Source organism: Lagopus leucura, unplaced genomic scaffold (assembly GCF_019238085.1).
Source record: "Lagopus leucura isolate 7727_CA_CO unplaced genomic scaffold, USGS_WTPT01 Super-Scaffold_100157, whole genome shotgun sequence".
NCBI classification, from domain to species: Eukaryota; Metazoa; Chordata; class Aves; order Galliformes; family Phasianidae; genus Lagopus; species Lagopus leucura.
This window is the reverse complement of record NW_024962334.1, coordinates 7,522,338-7,542,604: the sequence shown is the minus strand read 5'-3', so window position 1 is coordinate 7,542,604 and position 20,267 is coordinate 7,522,338. Positions and strand designations below refer to the sequence as shown.

General features: G+C 44.6%; 1 protein-coding gene across 1 annotated transcript; it reads left to right on the top strand.

Moving 5' to 3' along the window:
* Positions 1-291: 291 nt before the first annotated feature.
* On the top strand, positions 292-10,076 carry CX3CR1 (C-X3-C motif chemokine receptor 1). The gene is made up of 2 exons (XM_042888919.1): positions 292-380; positions 8,482-10,076. The coding sequence occupies exon 2, from the start codon at positions 8,496-8,498 to the stop codon at positions 9,558-9,560; it is 1,065 nt and encodes a 354-aa protein (XP_042744853.1). The 5' UTR covers positions 292-380; positions 8,482-8,495; the 3' UTR covers positions 9,561-10,076.
* The last annotated feature ends 10,191 nt before the right edge of the window (positions 10,077-20,267 follow it).

The following is a 20,267-nucleotide window of genomic DNA, read 5'->3' as shown; positions in this document are numbered from 1 at the left end:
TTGGTCCATGCCATCTCCTTGGTCCCAACTGTCCTCACAGAGAGGGTCAGCATTCAGAAGAGTCACCCTTAGAACTGTGCACTAGGGGAAAGGCATGAAGATCCCAAAGGATTTCTTGTCTCCTCTGCTGTGCTTCTGCATGCACTTCAGCTCCACAGACTAGCCGTGTCCTGCCTCACTATTTCACAACATGACAGCGGGACCACAGCTGAACACATCAGTACCCAGCTCAGCTCTGAAGCTCAGCCCAGGAAGCTGCTCTGCCAAAGTTCAGGTTTCATAGGGCAGGCATAAATGCTAGAGAAGAGGAAATATACATCTGAAAACAATCAGGTTCAGCCTGAAGAAAACACTGGTTTTCAAGTCAACGACGAATTAAGGTAAGAGACAATTATATTTCACCTATAATTTGACAGGTCAGGATGACAAGTGGCACCTCATGAATTTAGGGAATCTCCTCACTGCTTAACTCTGGGAATCTAAGTGAGATTTACTGTGGATTATGATGGGGCGATGCTTACAAGCCAGGAAGGCAGAAAGGAGAACACTTTTACCAGTCAAAGCAAATCAGAGCAGATGCATTTTACTTGGTGGCTGATTTTTTGTGGCATCTTGTGGTAAAAGAAACGTTCACCCTGCTAGGATCCCTCAAGGTTAAAGCAAAACATTGAGAGATGAACAGCGTGCAGTATCAGCACACAAGGACGGACCAGGAGGATACAGCCCTTCTACTTCATTAGGTGCACTTTATTGGAAGCCTGCAGGGATTCTCAAATGCTACAATTGCCAGCACTGCTTGCTTTTGGCTTTGGCTCCTGAACCAACAGCAGAAACATCAATGACAGTGAAAAACAGCCCAATACAGGATTTTGCTAGAGACGATAGGAAGTGGGAAGACTGGCAAGGTAATGACAGAAATCCAAAAATTTGAGAAATCAACTTTCTGTATGACCACATTATTTAATTTCTCTGTGACTCAGCCTTCCATGGGAAGGGTGTTACACAATCAGTTTTGGTGAGACATTCGTGTAGTAGAGTTGGTTGCAGCAGCCCATTAAGTATTCGTGTGATATAAATACAGAAGCAGAAACAGCTGCTCCCAACATCTATTCTGCTGGGGCAAAGCTTGGGTGCAGGACAGTGAACTGGGCAACAGGATGAAAGAAGGAAAGCGACTGCAATGAGTTCTGAAAGTTTGGGCAGTGCAGAAAAAGTCCAAAAGGGGGATAAATAAACCTAAATCTGGGAAAAGGAGATGCAAGAACGTGCAGCGAGCTGGGAATCCTGCTAGGGGATAGCGTGGTCTTGACAGGAAAATATTCATCAGGACATCGTCATAGAGTAATGTGTGCTACCCTCTGAAAGCACAGTGAAGAGGATAATTTAACAGATCTCACATTTCTCGGGTTTCTCAAAGACTCCATGATTAAAAGATCTTATTAATAACAAAAAGGGGACAGGAAATACATAGGCACAACAATAAAGGCGAGGGGAGGATGGTGCCACCAGTAACTGTAAACAAGGCACAAACAGTGCACACTGCTGCAAACAACCGTCTCTTTCCACAGTCCCTCCCACAGAAAATACAAAGAAAATCTGAATGCCACACAAGTAGAGAAGGCCTGGGAAAAAGAAATACTGAGGAAGAGCAGTTCAGAGAAAACAAGGGCAGAATACATGTAAAAATTAGAGGACAAAGCCATGGTTCTTCCAGCCCACAGTTCACATATGTTACTGTCCCTGTGGCAGGTCCCTGGAACTGTACACAGCTTTGAAGTCTGCTCAGCATGCAGAGCTTCTGCAGAGGACCCCGGCATCTGTGTCAGTGGGTCAGTTCATCAGCATCAGGACCACAAAGCCATGACCTTAGAGGCACGGGGGGAAAATTGAGAACATTTTTCAATGGTTTTTGAACCTCAGTTGTAAGATCCATGGGAGACACAGGAGCCGGGGTCATACTGTCAGGTCATAATCTCCTAAGTCATTTCTGAAAAAGAGATCTAGTGCTCTGAGCTTCTTAGAGCCACGTTTCTAAAGTAGTTGGACTGCCAAGGGCTCAGACTGGTGCCTTGTGATGTTCTTGGAAGTACCCTAGTGCTTAGCTCTAGGGTAATTAGAAGAATTATTCCAATAGTGACAGCATCTCAGTAAAATGCTTTGATGTGGTTATCTGCAACTTCAGTTGCTCAAGAGCCCTTACAGGTCATGTCATGAAAGTTGAGCCCATATCCCACTCCATCAAGGCCATGTTCATTTCTACTGTTGCCTAAAGGGTAACAGCAACTACAACTGATATGCTCCAGCAAAACATCTGAGCGTTTAAAGAGCTCCCTGAGGATACAGTGTGACAGAAGACCCTCAGAATGGCCTGGAGAAAATATGAAGAACAAGATGTTGGGAGCACGTGGGACCCTTGGCACATGGACACCATATTTCCTGCACGGCCACAGCCTCTGGGGGACTTTGAGAGAGGGAGCTTGAAGTGTTAAAAGCCTCATCTCACAGTTTTCATTATAAATACATTCAATAACCGCAGGGGCGAGCTGCCACAGCCCCAGAAACCACACAGAGCCTGGTGCAAGCAGTGGGATGTGGCTGGAGGCACAAAGTCCTGGCACTGAGGCTCAGTCCCCTTGCCAGGAAGTTAGCATGAGCAGCAGCTGGGTGGGACCAGGGTATGAGCATCTCCAGCTCTTGGTTGAAATAAGACCCTTGTGTTTGCTCTGCAGCACAGGTGGTGAAGCCTTCCCCATTGGTAAACAGGAATAGTTCCATGTTTCTGTTTTGTTTGCTTTATAAAATCAGAGTATAGTTAATTCTGATGCAGTGGTTAAGCTGAGAGTTGCGCCTTAGTTTCTTGCTGCCTTGCAATTATCTCCAGATTTAGCATTTTCCAGTTGCTTTATAAAGCCTTAGGTTACAGTGACAAAGATCCTGGACTCAATGCTATCCCCTCCTGTCCTCCATAACCCAAGCTCAAATTTTTCAAGTACATTCCTTTTTACCCAGAACTTTGGTTTAAGTTTCTGTATTTACATGCTGCTCATCTCCAGCTATTGGTTTGAATTTAAGTTATAGAATCTACTGATTCTAACTTAACTTGTGATGGTGACATAAAAACTATAGAACTGGTTCAGGGAAGGGGTTTCTTTTTAAATCTTTTTGACCTAAGTGTCTTTGTTAAGGGGCTACAAGCCTCTGCAATTTCAAGTTTTATCTTAATCTGAAGTAGTTTGATCATCTTCCATTTCTAAGCCTTTTATTTTGTAACTTAAGTGCCCTGATTTTTGGAAAGCACTCAGTGTTCTTCCTCTTCACCTTGATCTTCACACTGAGTTGAAAAACCTAAGAACAAAGTGGCCCTGAGCACTACTTGCTTTTGAAAACCTTAACCTCAGAGCCTTGGGGGGAGCCTCCATAAATTAAAGCACTCAAACTGATAAGCAATAAGTAAGTTTACAGAACTCTGCCTGGCCACAGAAATGGTCCAAATGATCTGATAACAAATCACAGAATAAAGAATAAATCCAAAGAAAGTCACCTTAAAGTCATTGAGAAGGACTGTGGGAGCAGAGAGCAAGGGTGCACCTGACAGTGTCCCAGTGGTTTGCTTTCTCTCCTCTATTTTGTCCACTCCTTATGAGTTTGCACACTTGAAGCATGCCTACAGCCCCAGCAGTGAGCCCTACAGCAATAAAATTTTCCCTCCTGTGCTCCTTCTCACATAGTACAGCTGTAACACCCAAAGATTGCATCAGCTTTTTGTACTGAGACATCCAGGCAGATGCTCAGTTTCAACGTCTGCCTGGTGGATAGACCCTGTGCTCCAGGCACGGTTTGTGGTGTTCATCTCTCCAGCACGTAACGTTGGCTACAATAAACATGAGGGTGAATCATCCCAGAAACCCCAGATTACTCAGAGCTGGCTGAACTGCTGCCCAACATCTAGTTGTCTGATCACCCTACTGGCTCTAATTCCCAATCTGCTTTCACTCCGCTGATGGTAGCACTGAAGAGTTTTTGGGTTTGAATTCATTCACAAAGCTTTTACAAACAATATATCCAATATATCCAGTTTGGTAAGGATTCTTTCACTGAACCTTTTTTTTTTTTTCATTGGACAGCTCATCAGTCCGAATCCAATCATACTGCTGTATAAGACTTGTGTTGCTTTGGGCTGGAGAGTGTCAGTCACAACAGCAGGCAGCGCAATCTAAAGCTGCAAATCTCCTGCACACCATCTATTCTCAACTTTGTTATCTCATCAGAAGACCAAATCAAAGTAACTGTTGTTGGTTTTTTTTGCTATAAAACCACATGAAGTGGCATTAGCTGCACTCTCCCTTTTTACTGTTTAAACTTTATTTTGCCATCAGCTTGTATGAACTGTCCTATCTTGCCTCCTGCTTTTCAGTATTGGCATTCTCATCTCCTTCCAGAACTTGTAGAAAGAGTCCCCTTTTGGGACTGAACAAAAGACTCAGTTTAAAGTAACTGCACTTGCTGGGCTGGGTCTGCTTCAGACCCTGGCTAGCTAACACGTTACCAAGTAACTCTAGTCAGCATCCCCTAAGGACGGAGCCGCCCAGCTTTGAAAGCTGAATCACAACAATTGCACCAACCAGTTGGGTGTAAGACTAGAAACTGGGCACTATCCCCGCTCAGTGCGTTACTCTCACATCTCAGTTTTGTTTTAGGCACCATCCAAACTACCATTAGCAGCATCTGCAGCATCCTGATGACTACATGCAGAGTGGTGCCGGAGTGTCACCTAGAGTGCTAGGAAGGCTTACAACCAGCTTCCCTCCTGCTCAATTCCATCCAGTCCCAGTTAATTCCATTAAATCTTTGTGGTGTGTGCTAGAAGGGCCACCAGTAGTTAGGTTACTTCATTTGGAGGACATGCCCACAGTCTTGCCAAGACTCACCAGCAGGTGTGAAGCTGATGGGTGTAGCTACAACAGCACAAAAGCAGTGATGTTTGTATTTGGGTAGGGTGGTGGCAGCTCAGATCAAGGCGTGAGAAAGGCAAACGTGCTGATTGGGTTTCACAGGGGTGCCCACAAAACCTATCAGCTTCTCTAGGCCAGCACCAGGCTGAATCACTGCAGTGCAGCTCGGGTGCGTGGGGCCAAGAGCATGCCCTGTCCACATGGGAAAAGCAAGTTAAGTCAACCTCGCCCTGAAGTGCTGACTAAGGTGTGAAAATCTTGAATACTTCATCAGCTTATTTTGCAAATTTGTAGTGTGACTCTTTGGCAGAGGTCTGCTTTGGGTTATTTCTTCACTTCTTTCAGTCACAGCAGAGGCACAGCGGAAAGCCAAAGAACTAGCAGATCTGGCATCTTGACAGTAGAGCTTGTAGCATGGCATCCGGCTGATAATGAGATGGATCAGATGTGCAGGCAGGATTTGGCTCTTGTGTCACCCAGTCTAATGTCAGGGCTGTTTGAAGGTTGAAACACAACATCTGTTGCTTAGGGGAGTTTGATGAATCTCTCATAATTTCACTTCCCTATATATTATATACAGTGCACATGACAGAAATTGGCTGGGAATATCTGGGTTGAGAAACAGGGTTTACATCCTGCCAAGTATTGCCTTTTAGACAGCTATAAACATATTTAAAAGCAGAAGTGTTTGTGGGGAGTAGAGCCCAAAGCTGTGCGTAAATCTGGAGAGAGAAAAGCAGTTGAACAGCTCCACGAGAAGCAGAAGTGAATCTACTATTTCCTGTATTCAGCAAGGGAAAATGCTTGGCAGAGATATATCGCAGCCACATCGTTCTTACTCAGCTTGCTCTGCAGTCTTCAGTTAACTTTTCCCCTTATTTTAACATTTATTGTAAGCACAAGAGAGTAATTTGTGTTGAGTCAGACAGTGAGAAGACTATCAGTGCGTGGGGTGGGTTCTGCAAGACTGGCAGTGGACACCTGGCTGGGAAGGATGCGAGCGGCCATATTCTGGTTCTCAATCCAGAACGCAATGAAATTTTATTACATTATGCACATCTGACATATGAGTTGTTTCCTGTGAGGCTTTTGGTTGGTTGCAGCCCATCTGTTGGGTAATATCAGCTTAAACTGAGCAAAGTGGTGTCAGACAAGCTAAACATTCAAAAAGAGCTGATTACATTACATATGCAGGATGACTAGCAGTGAGAGAAGACCACCAGGGCTTAGGTTCATCCCACGGCAGAAACTGCATTTCTTGACAAGTATGAGACCTTCCCTGCGCCCAGCATGATATATTGACATGTACTGGCTCTTACAGAAAACTTCCAAAGGAACAAGCTGCCTTTCTAGGCATGAACTGAAGCAGCAAGCATGGGAACCATGAGCACAAGTAGGGGCCCTCAGAGAGGAGACAGCAACACAGTGTGAGCTCCTTCTTTCCACTTGAAGTTCACACTCCAGCACCACCAAACAGTTCTCCTTGGGTGCATGGATAGCGGAGATGCTAAGGGGATAAGAGAGCTACCAATGTGTCAGGACAGGCTGGGACCTTGAGTCTTTGATTTATCCCTTGCCAAGGTTGATCAAACACTGTGCACAGCCTCTTCCATTTAGATCAGTGAAGAGACAGCTGTGAGCAAGAAGGATGCTGTGGGACAGTGCAGAGAGGTTGCAAGGAGCCAGGTGGGCTCTTAGTGACTCATATGCAGCACAAGAGTCCTTGGTGCACCACTGACACGTTTTTCCATTTTAAAGAGACCTGTTGCAGACATTTAGTCTCTGAAGAGATGAAAGAAAAGGTCAGCATGGAAAAGCACCACCCAGGGAGGTGGTGGAGTCACCGACTTCAGAGGTGTTCAATGAACATTTGGACATTACGTTGAGGGCCATGGTTTAATGAGAACTACTGGTGACAGGTGGATGGTTGGACTGGATAAACTTATAGAATCACCAAGGCTGGAAAAGTCCTACGATTCTATGATTATATACTGCATCTGCTGCTTGTTCCTGTACCCCTTAGCAGAGTAGATAAAGCAGTAACTGGGCAGATGCAGGAAGAGATAGGCAACACCTCCGCCATCTCCACAGGCAATTCCAATTAGTTATATCACCAGTAGAAAATTAAAACCTTGATTTCTCATTGCTTGCCATGAATTCTGCACGTTGCCATCGGAGAACCAACCCAGGCAGCAGGCTCAGTTCCAGATGCTGTGCAGCCGTGGGTGCTCCTGCAGGCTGCACACAACCCAGCCCTCTGCCAGCGCCCCACAGCACCCATGCTGAGACAGCCCTTCTGCCTGCCCTGTTTTTCCTGTGCCAAACCACAGAGCTTGTTTGCTAATGACTGTGGGTACTTCTCATTTAGGTGCCTGAGGGACAGCGAAGAATAAAGTATTTTAAAACAGACTGCCTGTTGCCAGCTGGCACCTTTGAGTAATGACTACAAAATGAGAGGGCAGAACTTGATAGGCCACACCACAAATGGCACTCTAGCACTGAGGCATTTGGAGAAAATACCAGTATAGTCAGATCAACCACCCGTAGGGGAGTTTGTTGTAGTCACCACTGCATTGTATGAAACTTCTTAGGCAAGGACTGTCTCGCACCTTGGGGCATTTTTACTTCATGCTTAGCCATACAAGGCTTTTTGCAAACAGGCTGGAGAAGTTATTGCTGGCAGGGGAACATAGACACGTAGGCTGGGATTCCACTTGCTTCGCTCCCAATCTTTGCTCCTGCCACATCAGCATGCATCTGCCCAGACATGGCCAAGTTGAGTGTCTTACCACACTTCCACCCTGGTGTTAGCATTTAGGGTTAGGCTTGGTTCCTGCTGATCATAGTTCCATTTAGAATGTTGCTTCCTGCTGAATGCTGCCCAGCAAAGTGGGAGAGTGCCTACATTTGTCACACAGCAATGCACCATCTGCACTGTTTGTTTTGCTGCTACTCAGCTGCTCATGCACCCTTTAACATTTTCACCCTTTTTTTGTACTAGAGAACTAGTTTTTAATGAAGTACATGTCTGAGAAGAGTGTACTTATCTTAGTATCTACTGCCACCATGTATTATCAATGAATATACAGATCCTATAATTAAGAAATATACAAAAAAAAATAGGCTAAACAGGTTCTCACACTAAAGAAGAATGGATTGATGGAAAGCTTACCCTTGTCCTAGGCTCACTGAGAAGACTCCAAGAAGAGTGATCTCCAAAAGAGACCCTTCCCCACTGGCAGTCAGCTCTTAAATGGGTCTAGGAGAGGTGCAGCCAGGCTCCACTCCTTCCATCACACAGCTGAATTGCCTTCACCTGTGCTCATGGCTGACTCAGTGCTCACCTCAGGTGGTCAATCAGAGGCTCAGGCTGTGATTCAGCAGTTCCCATACACACCTTACAGCATTAAAACTCTCACTAACCCAAATAGTGACATAACCCCAAAGTGAGCATCGGTGAGGCCTCTCACACCACATCCAGGATCTCTCTCTAATGTTATTCTCCTTTCCCTTTTCGTGTTGTCTCTAGCTGGAAAATTCAGCATGACAGAAGCACTGCCTGAAGTGACAACCGAATACAGTTATGATGAAACTGCTCTCACCTGTGATGAAACTGACATCCAAGCATTTGGAAAAATATTTCTGCCATTGTTTTATATCGCCGTGTTCGCTGTTGGCCTTGCAGGGAATGTAATGGTGGTTTTGGCCATCGTGAAAGAAGGCAATAAAAAGAGCATTACTGACATTTATCTCCTGAACTTGGCTGTCTCAGACCTTCTTTTTGTGATCTCTCTCCCTTTCTGGGCTTCCAACACGGTGAGGGGATGGACCCTCGGCACCATCCCCTGCAAAGTCGTGTCCTCGCTGTATTACATCGGGTTCTTTGGGGGCATGTTTTTTATCACTGTGATCAGCATCGACAGATACTTGGCCATTGTCCGGGCAACGTATTCCCTGAAATCCAGAACGATGAAGCACAGCTTTCTGATAACCTGCGGGGTATGGGCAACAGCACTTCTTGTTTCGGTGCCACACTTTGTGTTCTCCCAGATATTAGAAAATGACTGCATCCCGGTGTTACCCCAGGTGCTGATGAACATCTGGCCAGTTTTCTGCAATGTGGAACTGAACACCGTTGGTTTTTTCATCCCAGTCTGCATCATATGCTATTGCTACTGCGGGATCATCAAAACCCTGCTGTACTGCAAAAACCAGAAAAAAGCACGAGCCATAAAACTGACCTTGGTTGTGGTGATTGTGTTTTTTCTGTTTTGGACGCCATACAATGTACTGATTTTTCTTGAGACTTTAAGGCACTACGAGTTGTTTATAAGTTGCAATCAAATTAAATCACTGGACTATGCAATGCACCTGACCGAAACCATCGCATTCAGCCACTGCTGCCTTAATCCTCTTATCTATGCCTTTGCTGGGGAAAAATTCAGGAAGTATCTTCACCGTGTCTGCTTCAAATACTGCCCATGCCTGTGCTTCTGTGGGCCCTGCAATCATTACGAAGTCCGCCCTTCAGCTAGCTATGCAGAAAGCATGGTGAACAGCAACATCACCCTCAACACCAGTGACCAGGATGGAACTGTCTTCCTCTGAAGCAGAAATCCCTCCTTGGGAAAAGAAATCTCTGTAGATACGCCTTCTGCAGGGCTAGCACTGCCAAGAGGCCGATGTTACCCACTGGGAAAGACCTATGACAGCACTGAATTACTGACGTGGTTCTTGCTAAGCATTAAATATTCTAAAGTAGTGAATATTTTAAAAACAAAAGCAGTACAGTATGTCAAGGCTGAACATTGAAGTGAATCAAGAGAGAGGTAAAGTAGAAGCAAAGGAATCCTCTGCCCAGAACAGCAATGGAGAAGAATTCAGGATAAGGACACTGTTACACAGTTTTGTCATTTACAGTTCCATGTCTGTATGTGCATGTGGTATAAATGTACATAGACCTCAACTCCTTGTTAAGAAAATAATCCCTTTAATTAGTAGTAGCTGACTGTTTTTGTTGCTATATACTGAACTATGTCCATGTGGAAGAAATTTTGGGGAGTTACTGATTGCAATAAATGTTTTACCTGTGCTTTCCTAACAAATAAAACCCTAAAAAACAGAGTTCTTTCTGAATATGCATTTAGTGCCAACCATACTTTCAGCAATATGTAATAACCAGAGCAAGGACTGTCCTGAAGAGCTCGGGACCCAACCAGGAGCTCATCTGCACCAGCAGCACCTCTCCCGATTTCTTTGGGCATCATTTGGCAGAGCATTTCACGTAGTACAACCTCAAGAGTTCTGCAGAGTGCCTGCCGAGTTGGTGAAATGTTGGCACAACTGGCACTGGGGTGTAGCTGGGGGTCATTGTGCTTGGCCACTGCAGTACAGAGCAGGTGTGTGCTTCACACCCATGCTCTGCTTGCCCCACCTTGTAAACACCAACTGTGGGATGTACGCACCAAATGTGCTCTCTGGCCTCCAAATATGTCTTTTACCCATGCAATGACAGCACGACAGGGTGGTAAATGTCAATCAGACAAGAGAATGTGCCTTACCAGGGCTTCTCTGGAAAGCTGCTGCCATTATCTGCCACAGGTGAGATTTTCTAGTGTCTGTGGGCAGGAGATATGGGAATGGGAAATGGCCTGTAGCCATCTGTGATGCTGAGATCACCATACAAAGAAAAATCAAAGATCAATCTTGCAAAACAAATCCATGCCAATGGGACACATTATAACACATTGATGAAACCAATGAATACAAAGCCCTCTCATTTCCTGAGTAACACAAAAGAGCATCAGTGAGAGGAATAGGTTCTTTCTGGGCCTCAGTAAAATCATTTTTCTGAGAAAGCTTGGAGTTGAGCTTCTCCATTCGGTAACTGACCAATTTTCCATAAGCATTCATTCAGCAAATAGGAAATGATCAATATTTCTTCTGCTGAACTTTCAGCACAGTCTACAGTGTAACAACGCCTTTCCATAAAGCACCTTGTATTATTTATAGGTGTAAAGATTATACACACTTAATTTTTAAAATTTCAGCTATAGGTGAACTTTCAGATCTCTTGGCTAATAAGAGTAATGCGAGCATCAATTAGAACTCAATTATTTTTCAGAATTCAGTCTGCCTAGGCAAGAAAACTCCCCCTGCCCCCACCCCAGCAAGTGATTCCCTGCCTACTAGTGGTATTTTAAGAAATGCTTAGATGTGCAGGAATTAAGAGGAAGGTGCTCTGAGACCAAACAAGAAGTCGTCTGCATGAAATCAGCCTGGAGAGGGTTTATTGCAGGGCTGAGCACTGCAATCTCACTTGGGTTGTTCAGTCTTTGCTTTGCTTTTCAGAAAACAGTAAGCTGCTGAGTGCAAGGAGTAAAAGGCAGCTGTAACTACGAACCAGAATGACACGCTCAAGCCCCAGCAGCTGGCCAGCTTTCTGGGAAAGGGGAGCATGTTCCTGTCCATCCTCAGTGGTTTCACAGGAACTCAGCACACAGCATTCACCTCACAGCACATCACCTTGCACGTTCATCATAGAATCACCAAGGTGAGAAAAGACCTCAAAGACCATCTAGTCCAACCACTGACACTAACATGCCCCCACTAACATGCCCCCCAGCCCCAGCAAAGCAGCCTTTCTGCTGTGAGTCAAACCTTTGGCAAGCCTGGGCTCTCTGAACGATACCTTGTGCAAACTGCATGTGCTCCTCCTGCTTTTCTTCTGTCTCCTTTGCTACGCCATGAGATTCAGGGCATGTAAGGATTGTCAGAATAATATCACAGGATCACAGAATGGCAGGGGATGGAAAGGGCCTCATAAGATCATTGAGTACAACCCCTCTGCTGAAGCAGGTAGGTCACACAGGTAGGCATCCAGGCAGGTCTTCAATATCTCCGTAGAAGGGGACTCCACAACCTCTCTGGGCAACCTGTTCCAGCGCTCCGTCACCCTCACTGTAAAGAAGTTCCTCTACATGTTTGTATGGAACTTTCTGTGTTCAAGTTATTTATGCCATTGCTCCTTGTCCTATTGCTACATACGACTGAGAAGAGCCTGGCCTCATCCATTTGGCCCCCACCTTCCTTAAGATGTTCATAAACATTACTCAGATCCCCCCTCTGCCTTCCTTTCCCCAGGCTGAACAGACCCATGTTACTCAGCCTTTCCTTGTACAGGAAATGCTCCAGGCCCATTAACCTCTCTGTGGCCCTCCGCCGGACTCCTCCTAGGAGATCCCTGTCTTTTTTGAACCGGGGAGCCCAGGCCTGAACACAGTACTGCAGATGTGGCCTCACGAGAGCGGAGGAGAGAGGGAGGATCACCTCCCTTGACCTGCTGGCCACGCTCTTTTTAAAGCACTCCTGGATACCTTTGGCCTTCTTGGCTACAAAGGCACACTGCTGGATCATAGCCAACCTGTTGTCCACCAGGACACCCAGGTCTTTCTCTGCTCAATTTTTATGTCATTTATTTGCAAGTCATTATATATAAATTGCTGTTTATGCACAATGTCTTTTTGCTCTTTTTTTAGCATTTGCATGACATTTTAATGCTTTTAAGCTTTGTGGGGGTTTCCTGGCTCTGTTACACAGAACTATTGAGGCGCCTCCTCAGAGCAGAAGTGGTAAATCTTCGAAAACATGATAAAAACCAAGATCATCACTTTTTGCTTGGTTTGCATTAGCAGGAAGAGTTTTGTTGCAATGCCCCTTAAAAAACATCTCAGCCTCCATGAACCATACCACTTCCCCAGGTTTCTGCTTATTTTGCACACTGCACTCCTGGAGGTATTTTTTCCACCATTTGAGCCTAACTGAAAGCCCTCTGATGTCTCTTCGTGTCGCTCTACTGGACTTCCAATTCACTGGAGCCTTGACTCAGAGATGATACTTCTCTATCAAGACCTCTGCAGCAGGAAAACGGTATTTTCTAACCACTCAGCTATTTTACAGCATAGACTTTTCCAAGTGTTTCTTGTATTGATCCTGGTTGAATTTCATCACCTCAGTTCCCCTCTCCCTCCATCAATTTTTAGGTGAAAAATAATATACGTTTTGGAATGCGTAATGGTAGAATCCCAAAAGTCAAAATAGATTCTGGAGCAGTTTCCCATCCACCAAAAAGGAGACCACAGTTCCTCCCACGAAGCACAGTCTGGTCAGGGGGCTCAGTCTGCAGATGTAACACACACGGTGCCCACCACGTTCACTGCTCTCTGCTTTGGCAGGGGGGTTGGACTCGATGATCTCTGGAGGTCCCTTCCAACCCCTACAGTTCTGTGATTCTGTGTTCTCTGAAAAGCCAAAGGTCTGCATGACATAAAAATTAGACTTGGCCAGTCACAGTTTGCAGATGAAAATACACACACACCTGTAATATCTATTGACTGAAAAGATTTGCAACATGGAGGCCAGGTATCCTCTGGGCTCAGTAGAAGGTTGTGTTTTAGGGACTTTTTGTCATCAAAAAATCTAATCCTGCTCATTCAATATCACATCGCAGTCCTATAATCACGTCTAAATTGTCTTTACTTTCAAGCAAAGGATGACAGCTTCTAATTCTTTTCATCGACCTCTTGGGGTTTATAATTTGTACAAAAACCTTGGGAATGCAACTGGTCAGAGCATCACATTGAGCTGGGAAATTGCTTAGGGGTGAAAGCTGGACTTTTCAGCACCAACATCAGAAGAAGACGCTGTTCACATGTTCCCTTGGATTTAGAATTTGCTGGGAGTGGGTCTGAACTCCTGGTTCTGGGGTACCCTGAAGCTTTAAGGGCCACATTCCACAGAGAAACTATTTATAAATGCATTGGCTATGGATTAAGCTCTATCGTTTCCATTTTATCACCTTTGCAAGATGCCTCACTGAACTCCTGCAGGTTACACAAAACTGTTGTCCTAGCAGGACGCTGTTGCCAAAGACAGGACAAGTCCCCTTCATGTAAGCCCCAAGTTCTGTCATCACTAAAAGCTGTGGGAGAGTTTTCCAAAGAAAAACTCAAGTTATCAGCTGCATTCTTGTCAAAATTGAATTGTAGGAACCACATTGTCTCTGCTTGCTTTGCTTTCACTCCTAGCTGCTAGCATTTCTGTTCTGCAGTCACTGCCCCAGCACTGTGCCATGCTTTGCCAAAGGCCATTGACATACCATTTCCAAAGTAGCCACATGTTAGCAGTGCATTCTGCAGTGCATTCAAGTACTTTCTGTGTTAAATACATACCCAGACCTGCTCAAAGATTTACTGTTTTGCACCCTGGTTTATTAAGTTGACAGAACACCTGCTTTTTTTCTTTTTTCTTTTTTTTTTTTTTTTCTGGAAAAAAATGGTGACTTCCAGAATAATGATTCAAATTCAAATCTAGTAGTTGAAGCTAAAAGATGTTCTCTGTCGTATAGATATAATTTTTGCCAAACCTGGTAATAATTCTGCTGCTGCTGTAATAATTAGCTGCTAATTGACTTGGCTACTATTCTAAGAGTCTGACTCACACATATTCACACCCAAGCCTCAAGATCTGGGTGTTGCAGACTTAGAGTTAACACATTGTTTTTCAACAATACAAAAAATACCCACCAACAGCTCCTGTATAAATTTGTTGCTTTAATACTCAGTACACAAATACTGAAATACTGCAAAACAGCTTCCCATAGAAACTTTTTTTAATAGTGAGGAATGGTTTAAGGTTTGTATTTACTGTATTTCCACCACTGACCATTTGATCAGCAGGAAGCAGCACACTAACGTTATGCCACTGAAGGCAGCATCAGTGAATGGGATGGAGAGTGCAAGCAAAGACTCTGGGCATACAAAGACTCTTCCACTACACAGGAGATATTGCCATCCTCACCTGTAGTTAGAACAGTCTTCGTCACATCCCACCCAGACTGGAAGTCTCTGATCTGATATATGCATTTGTCACTGCTTCATATTCAGCTGCAGCTCAACAGTTAGGCTACCAAGCATTAGGACTACAGATCCACTTGCTGAGATACCTGGGCAACTGAGAGAAGCTAATAAAATAAAATAAAATTTTAAAAAAGGTAATTTAATTTAGCCCACAAATGCTACATAAAAATTAAAATCAGCAGCACAAAGAAAAAGTCTGTGATGGCCACGATTGGCAGGGCTAGAGGATAGTGATGAAGCCAATGAAAGAGAACAGTAGATGGCTCCATGCCTCTGATGATGAGTCAGTTCTCCTGAGTGACAGAGACAAGCTGCTATTTCTACGGGCAATTTCCTCTGCCAGTGACTTTACCAGTACAGCTCGTTACAAATCATAATTGCTTGAAGCCCTGATCATAGAATCATTGAATTGCAGAATGGTTTGGTTTGAAAGCCCACCCAGTTCCAACTCCTGCTGTGGGCAAGGCTGCCACCCACCAGAGCAGGCTGCCCAGGGCGCCATCCAACCTGGCCTTGAGAACCTCCAGGGATGGAGCACCACAGCTTCTCTGTACCAGGGCCTCACTGCCCTCTGAGTAAAGAAATTATTCTTAACATACAACCTAAACCTCTCCTCTTTTAGTTTAAAGCCATTCCCCCTTGTTCTATCATTATTAGACCTTGTAAAAAGTCAGTCTTCGTCCAGTTCATAAGCTCCTTTCAAGCACTGAAAGACTGCAGTAAGTTCTCCCCAGTCTTCTCCAGGCTGAACAAGCCCAGCTCCTTCAGTCTTTCTTCACAGGAGAGTGCTTGTGGCTCATGACACATGGCTCGTGGTAGGTAGCACATGCCATGCAGCTCCCTTGTAGCTTATGGCTCAGAAGTACATCCCCTTACCCCATCAAATCTAGTTTAAAGCTCTACTGATCATTCCAACTAGATTACTTCTCAGAACATTCTTGCCCTTCCTGGTCAGCTGTCATCCAATGTCAATATGGCCACTCTTTCAAGGGTGTCTCCAAGATCATTGTGCCCAAAATCCTGAGTGTGACACTATCCATGCAGCCATCCACTCAACTGATACATTCTCCTTCCTAGGTCCCAGTTTCCAACCAGGATAGAGGAGAGCAAGACCTGCACTCCCAATCCTGTCACTGTCTTTCCAAGAGACATGAAGTCTCTTGATATTTTATTACCTTTTTTTATTGCAGCCTCATATGAATTGACTTGAAAGAGCAGGAATGGCTAGCAGTCCTGCTTTACCAGGGACAGTAGTCTCTTCGTGATACCATGAATGTGGGCCCCTGGCAGGTAGCAAATCTCTCTTAGAGAAATTGCCTTTATGTCAAACGTGCATGAGTGCCTCTCAGCAAGTAGTCCCCAATTACTACCATCCTCCAACTTTTTTTTGGTGGCACTGGTTCTAACGTTGCAGGTGCTTAGCTGGACCAGCTTGGTGTGGTTCTCCTTTGCTGGATCTTGGCTGCTACCCACACATTCATTTTCTCTATCCCCAGAGCCTTGTATGTGTTGCACAGGGGCACTCTGGGGGCAGACTCCCTGGTCTTTCATGTTACTGCAGTCTGTCTTCACAGGGTTGACATCTCAGTAGGCCTCCTGGTACAGACCAAGGACCTCTACCAAGATATTTTCTTTGCTACAGAGGGAAGTTGTCTGAGGAGGCTCAGGGCTGCATTTGCCTGTTCAGTGGCAGGGCAGCATTAGAGCCAACTAAAATTTGGCAGGGATATGCCACCAGCTTCAGAGCTCCTCTCCAGTGAGTCTTTGCATTATTCCAGCCCCTCTTCTCCTCGGGGTCCTTTGTTAGGGAACAGGTTTCCTCAGATTGCAGTCAGATCATTTTTCAAAGGGAGCCCTCATTTGAATCATTAAAGATCACTACCTCTTGGTCTCTTTTTCGGTTCCTTCTTGGTCTTATTGATGACCCCTGCTCCCTAAAGCCTCCTGGAAGCTTGGGTTTAAGGATGTCATAATGCAAGGGAAGGAAAAAATACAAGCTACAACAAAGACAACACTCAACACACAAGTCAGAGTTTACAGATCAAGACAGACTCAAACAAGGCAACTGGAAGCAGTGGCATGCATCTTTTTTACACAAGACTAAAGGCCTTCTCCACGGTCACCACGGTCCCTTGCTATCCTTGTGATCACTCTCGCTTGCCTTGTAAGGCTCTCTGCCCTGAGCTTGCTTCATCATTTCTTCTGCCCATCTCAAGTGGCAAGGCAGTCTTTTCATATCTCCCTCAAGGTGGCACTGTGCAACTCCACGTACTTCAAAATCATTCATGATCAAGCAGGACACCACAATCTAGCAACTAGAGTCACTGATGAACAAGCACAAAGCAGGAAAAATATGTTTGAGAGAAGTAAGAACAAAAATAGTTATGAAACCTTGCTGCAGGAAGAAACATCAATTTCTCCCAGTTCTCTAAAGTGCACATTGCTACCGAGCAAATGAAAGCTTGTGGATGTTAAATTAACCACAAAGCACACCCGAATATCTTCTAAATCACAAAGACTTAAGATAAACTCAAGTGAAAACTGATAACAGCCTTCCAGACCATTTTTTTTGCTCCCATCAGTTTTATTTCTGCAGCCTGATTGGTTCCACTTCTATGAAAAGTGAAATGAGTGTTGCATAACCTGTTGATACAGCTCGCCAGTGAAGCTTTCCTCTTGTGACGTCAGAACGCCTGGATCTTACAAACATAGAAAGGTGAATATTGTAGCAACTGACAAAAGCAAGTTTTGGTTCTTAGCCTTGATCCTCTGTGAATACTTTCTTTTCTAACTAAATTAATGTTACAACTGCCATTCTGTGTCAAGCGATCAGTTGTGTAAATCTTTAGGGTAGCCTTCTGGCACGCTTTTGAAGACTACCAAGAACTACAGTATTTGAGACTTGGAAACAAACAAAACACAGCCTTTATTCCAGAACATCACTTTTATTTACTTATTTTTTATATAAACTCATTACAATAAATGCTAGACAAACTGGCCTGAGGAGATCTCTGCTGCTCCCTGGCCTTGGCCTTTTTTCCCTTGGAAAGACCACCTTGTAGCCAGGACATCACGGCGACGGTTGAGTGACTGCTGAGAAACATATGAAAAAAATTGTCTCAGGTATCAACTGCTCTTCAGACTTGGAAACGGCATAAATTTGTCATCTTCCTGTAGAAAGAGCTTGGGAACATTTGCTAGATCACTGAACAAGACAAAGAAAGCTCCTTGTAGCGTCATTTCACTTTTAACAAGAAAACAACTCATGTTTTTTTGCATCAGTGATTTTTATTTTAAGAAGAATTCAGTATACACAATGACTGTTTTGTCATGCTTAAGGTTTGAAGTTTCAGTTCTTTTTTTTTTTTTTTTTTTTTTTTTAAATGAGGAGTTCTGAGTATAGCAGCTATGCTAGCACAGGACAGGAAAAGAGAACAGATTTGGCCAAAAAACCCAATGGATACAAACAGCAGAATGCAAAGGACCAGACCAGTGAAAGGAAAAGAAAGATGTAGGGAATTGGAACCTTCACCTTGTTGAGCAGCCTGGTCTAGAGGGAGGTGTCCCTGCCTATAGCAGAGGGAATGGAACTAGATGATATTGAAGGTCCCTTCCAACACAAACCACTCTATGATTCTATGATTGGTAAGCACAGAAAACAGTCATGATTCTTTAAGACCTAAAATCTTTTGTATGCCAGCACAAGCAGCTGTCTTAGCTAAAAGGAATTGTTGCATTCAAAGCGTTCAAGATAAACTATGAATGAAGTTCCTGGGAGAAGTGTAGATGGTGACTATTTCTAACAGTATAAAAAGAATTCGCTTTCTGCTTCTAGTTCACTTATCAGATTGCTTCAGCTTTAGTCAGGTGCATTAAGGTTGGACTATACTGAAAATTGGCAGGCAGACACCTGCACAGCAAACAGATGACACAGGCACTCTGCTAATGAGAAAGGCTTGGCACTACAGATAAGCAAACTGTGACTCCAATTCACTTGAATTGCAAGAGAGTGACTGGGAGAATAGGCTTTGTGAGGGGGATATCTGGTTACCAAAAAAGGTCTCTTGCTGCCTGCATGGTGTTGCTCTGGTAGTTTGGATGAAAAGAGAGGTTTAACTTCAGTTTATCTTTAGTCACTGTCACCTGCCTCTCTCCTAAGGCCCTTCTGTACAAGGACTTCTCTGGTTTGCCTGTGTCTAATGCTGAATCACTGGTGCAGATAAACACCTCTCAGTGACAGCATCTAGCTCTTGGGTCAGACAGACATCTATCTCCAGTCCTTCCTCTGGTGAGATCTGCGTGCAGCCTGCAAGGCGGCAAGTCAAAGATGAGGCTTTCCATAAAAGGGGGGGTGGAGCTGAAATCTCTTGGCAAGAGGCAAGGTCTTCTTGGTTCATGTTGTTCTGCTTTTAGTTTTTAATAAGTTCCGTTCTGTTGGCTTTAATGCACGCTCATATAAAGGGTTGGTTCCTCCCAGTCAGACTGATCAGGTTTGGACCCCTTCTCTGTGCTGCTATGATTTATTTGGCTGGCACCACAGACCTCATGCCATCTAGCAAAGAGGTAAGACCTCTCCTTTCTTTCCTCCTGCCCCTGCCAACCTCTTAGTTTTACAGCAGCATCCTCACGGAGATCCCTTCTCCCTTTCCTCCTAGCCTCGTGGTCTCCTGACACTCCCTGCCAGGTTCTCTGAGGAGGAGCAGAAAAAAGACACCGTGACACATTAGCCAGGACCTCAGAGTTCCCCTGCTATGCACTATCTCTTGCTCTCCAAGTCATGGCAGACCCTCCAATGGCAATAACTTTCATTCATTTTCTGCCTCATCTCACTTGATCAGAGATTTCATGCATTTCTCCACCTTTTCTGCAGTTTTCCTTTCAGGTTCCCAGAGGGATTCTTTTCATCAACAGACTAACAGGTGCCTCAGAGTTCATTTTTATCCTTTCCATTATCATGAACTGGCAGCTATTTTTAGCTTCTTTTCCTGGAGTTCACACATCCTAAGCAGCCACGATTTCTCTGCTCTTCTTGTAGCTCTGCACTCCTCTTCCTGGAGACGCACTCTTAAAGTCTCCTCGCCAACAGCCCTTGCCATCTGCTAATATAACATGAAAAATACTGATATAGTAGGCTCCTGCAGTGCAGCTGCTGCGTTACAAGATGCAGTAGTACAACCAGCCCTCCCCGCAGCCACAGAAATGAACTCTGACAAGGAGCCTGTGCTGCCCTCCTCCTGAATTGACAGACAATTCCTCCTTCCCTCCTGCCTTTACCTGAGAGAGTGAGCAGAAGTATGAAAAATGCAGACAGCTAGGAAGCATTCGCTATTTTAAAGTTTTTTTTCTGAGGGAGGACTGGGCAAAAGATAATTTGCCCAACAGGCTCTTTCTTCAAGCC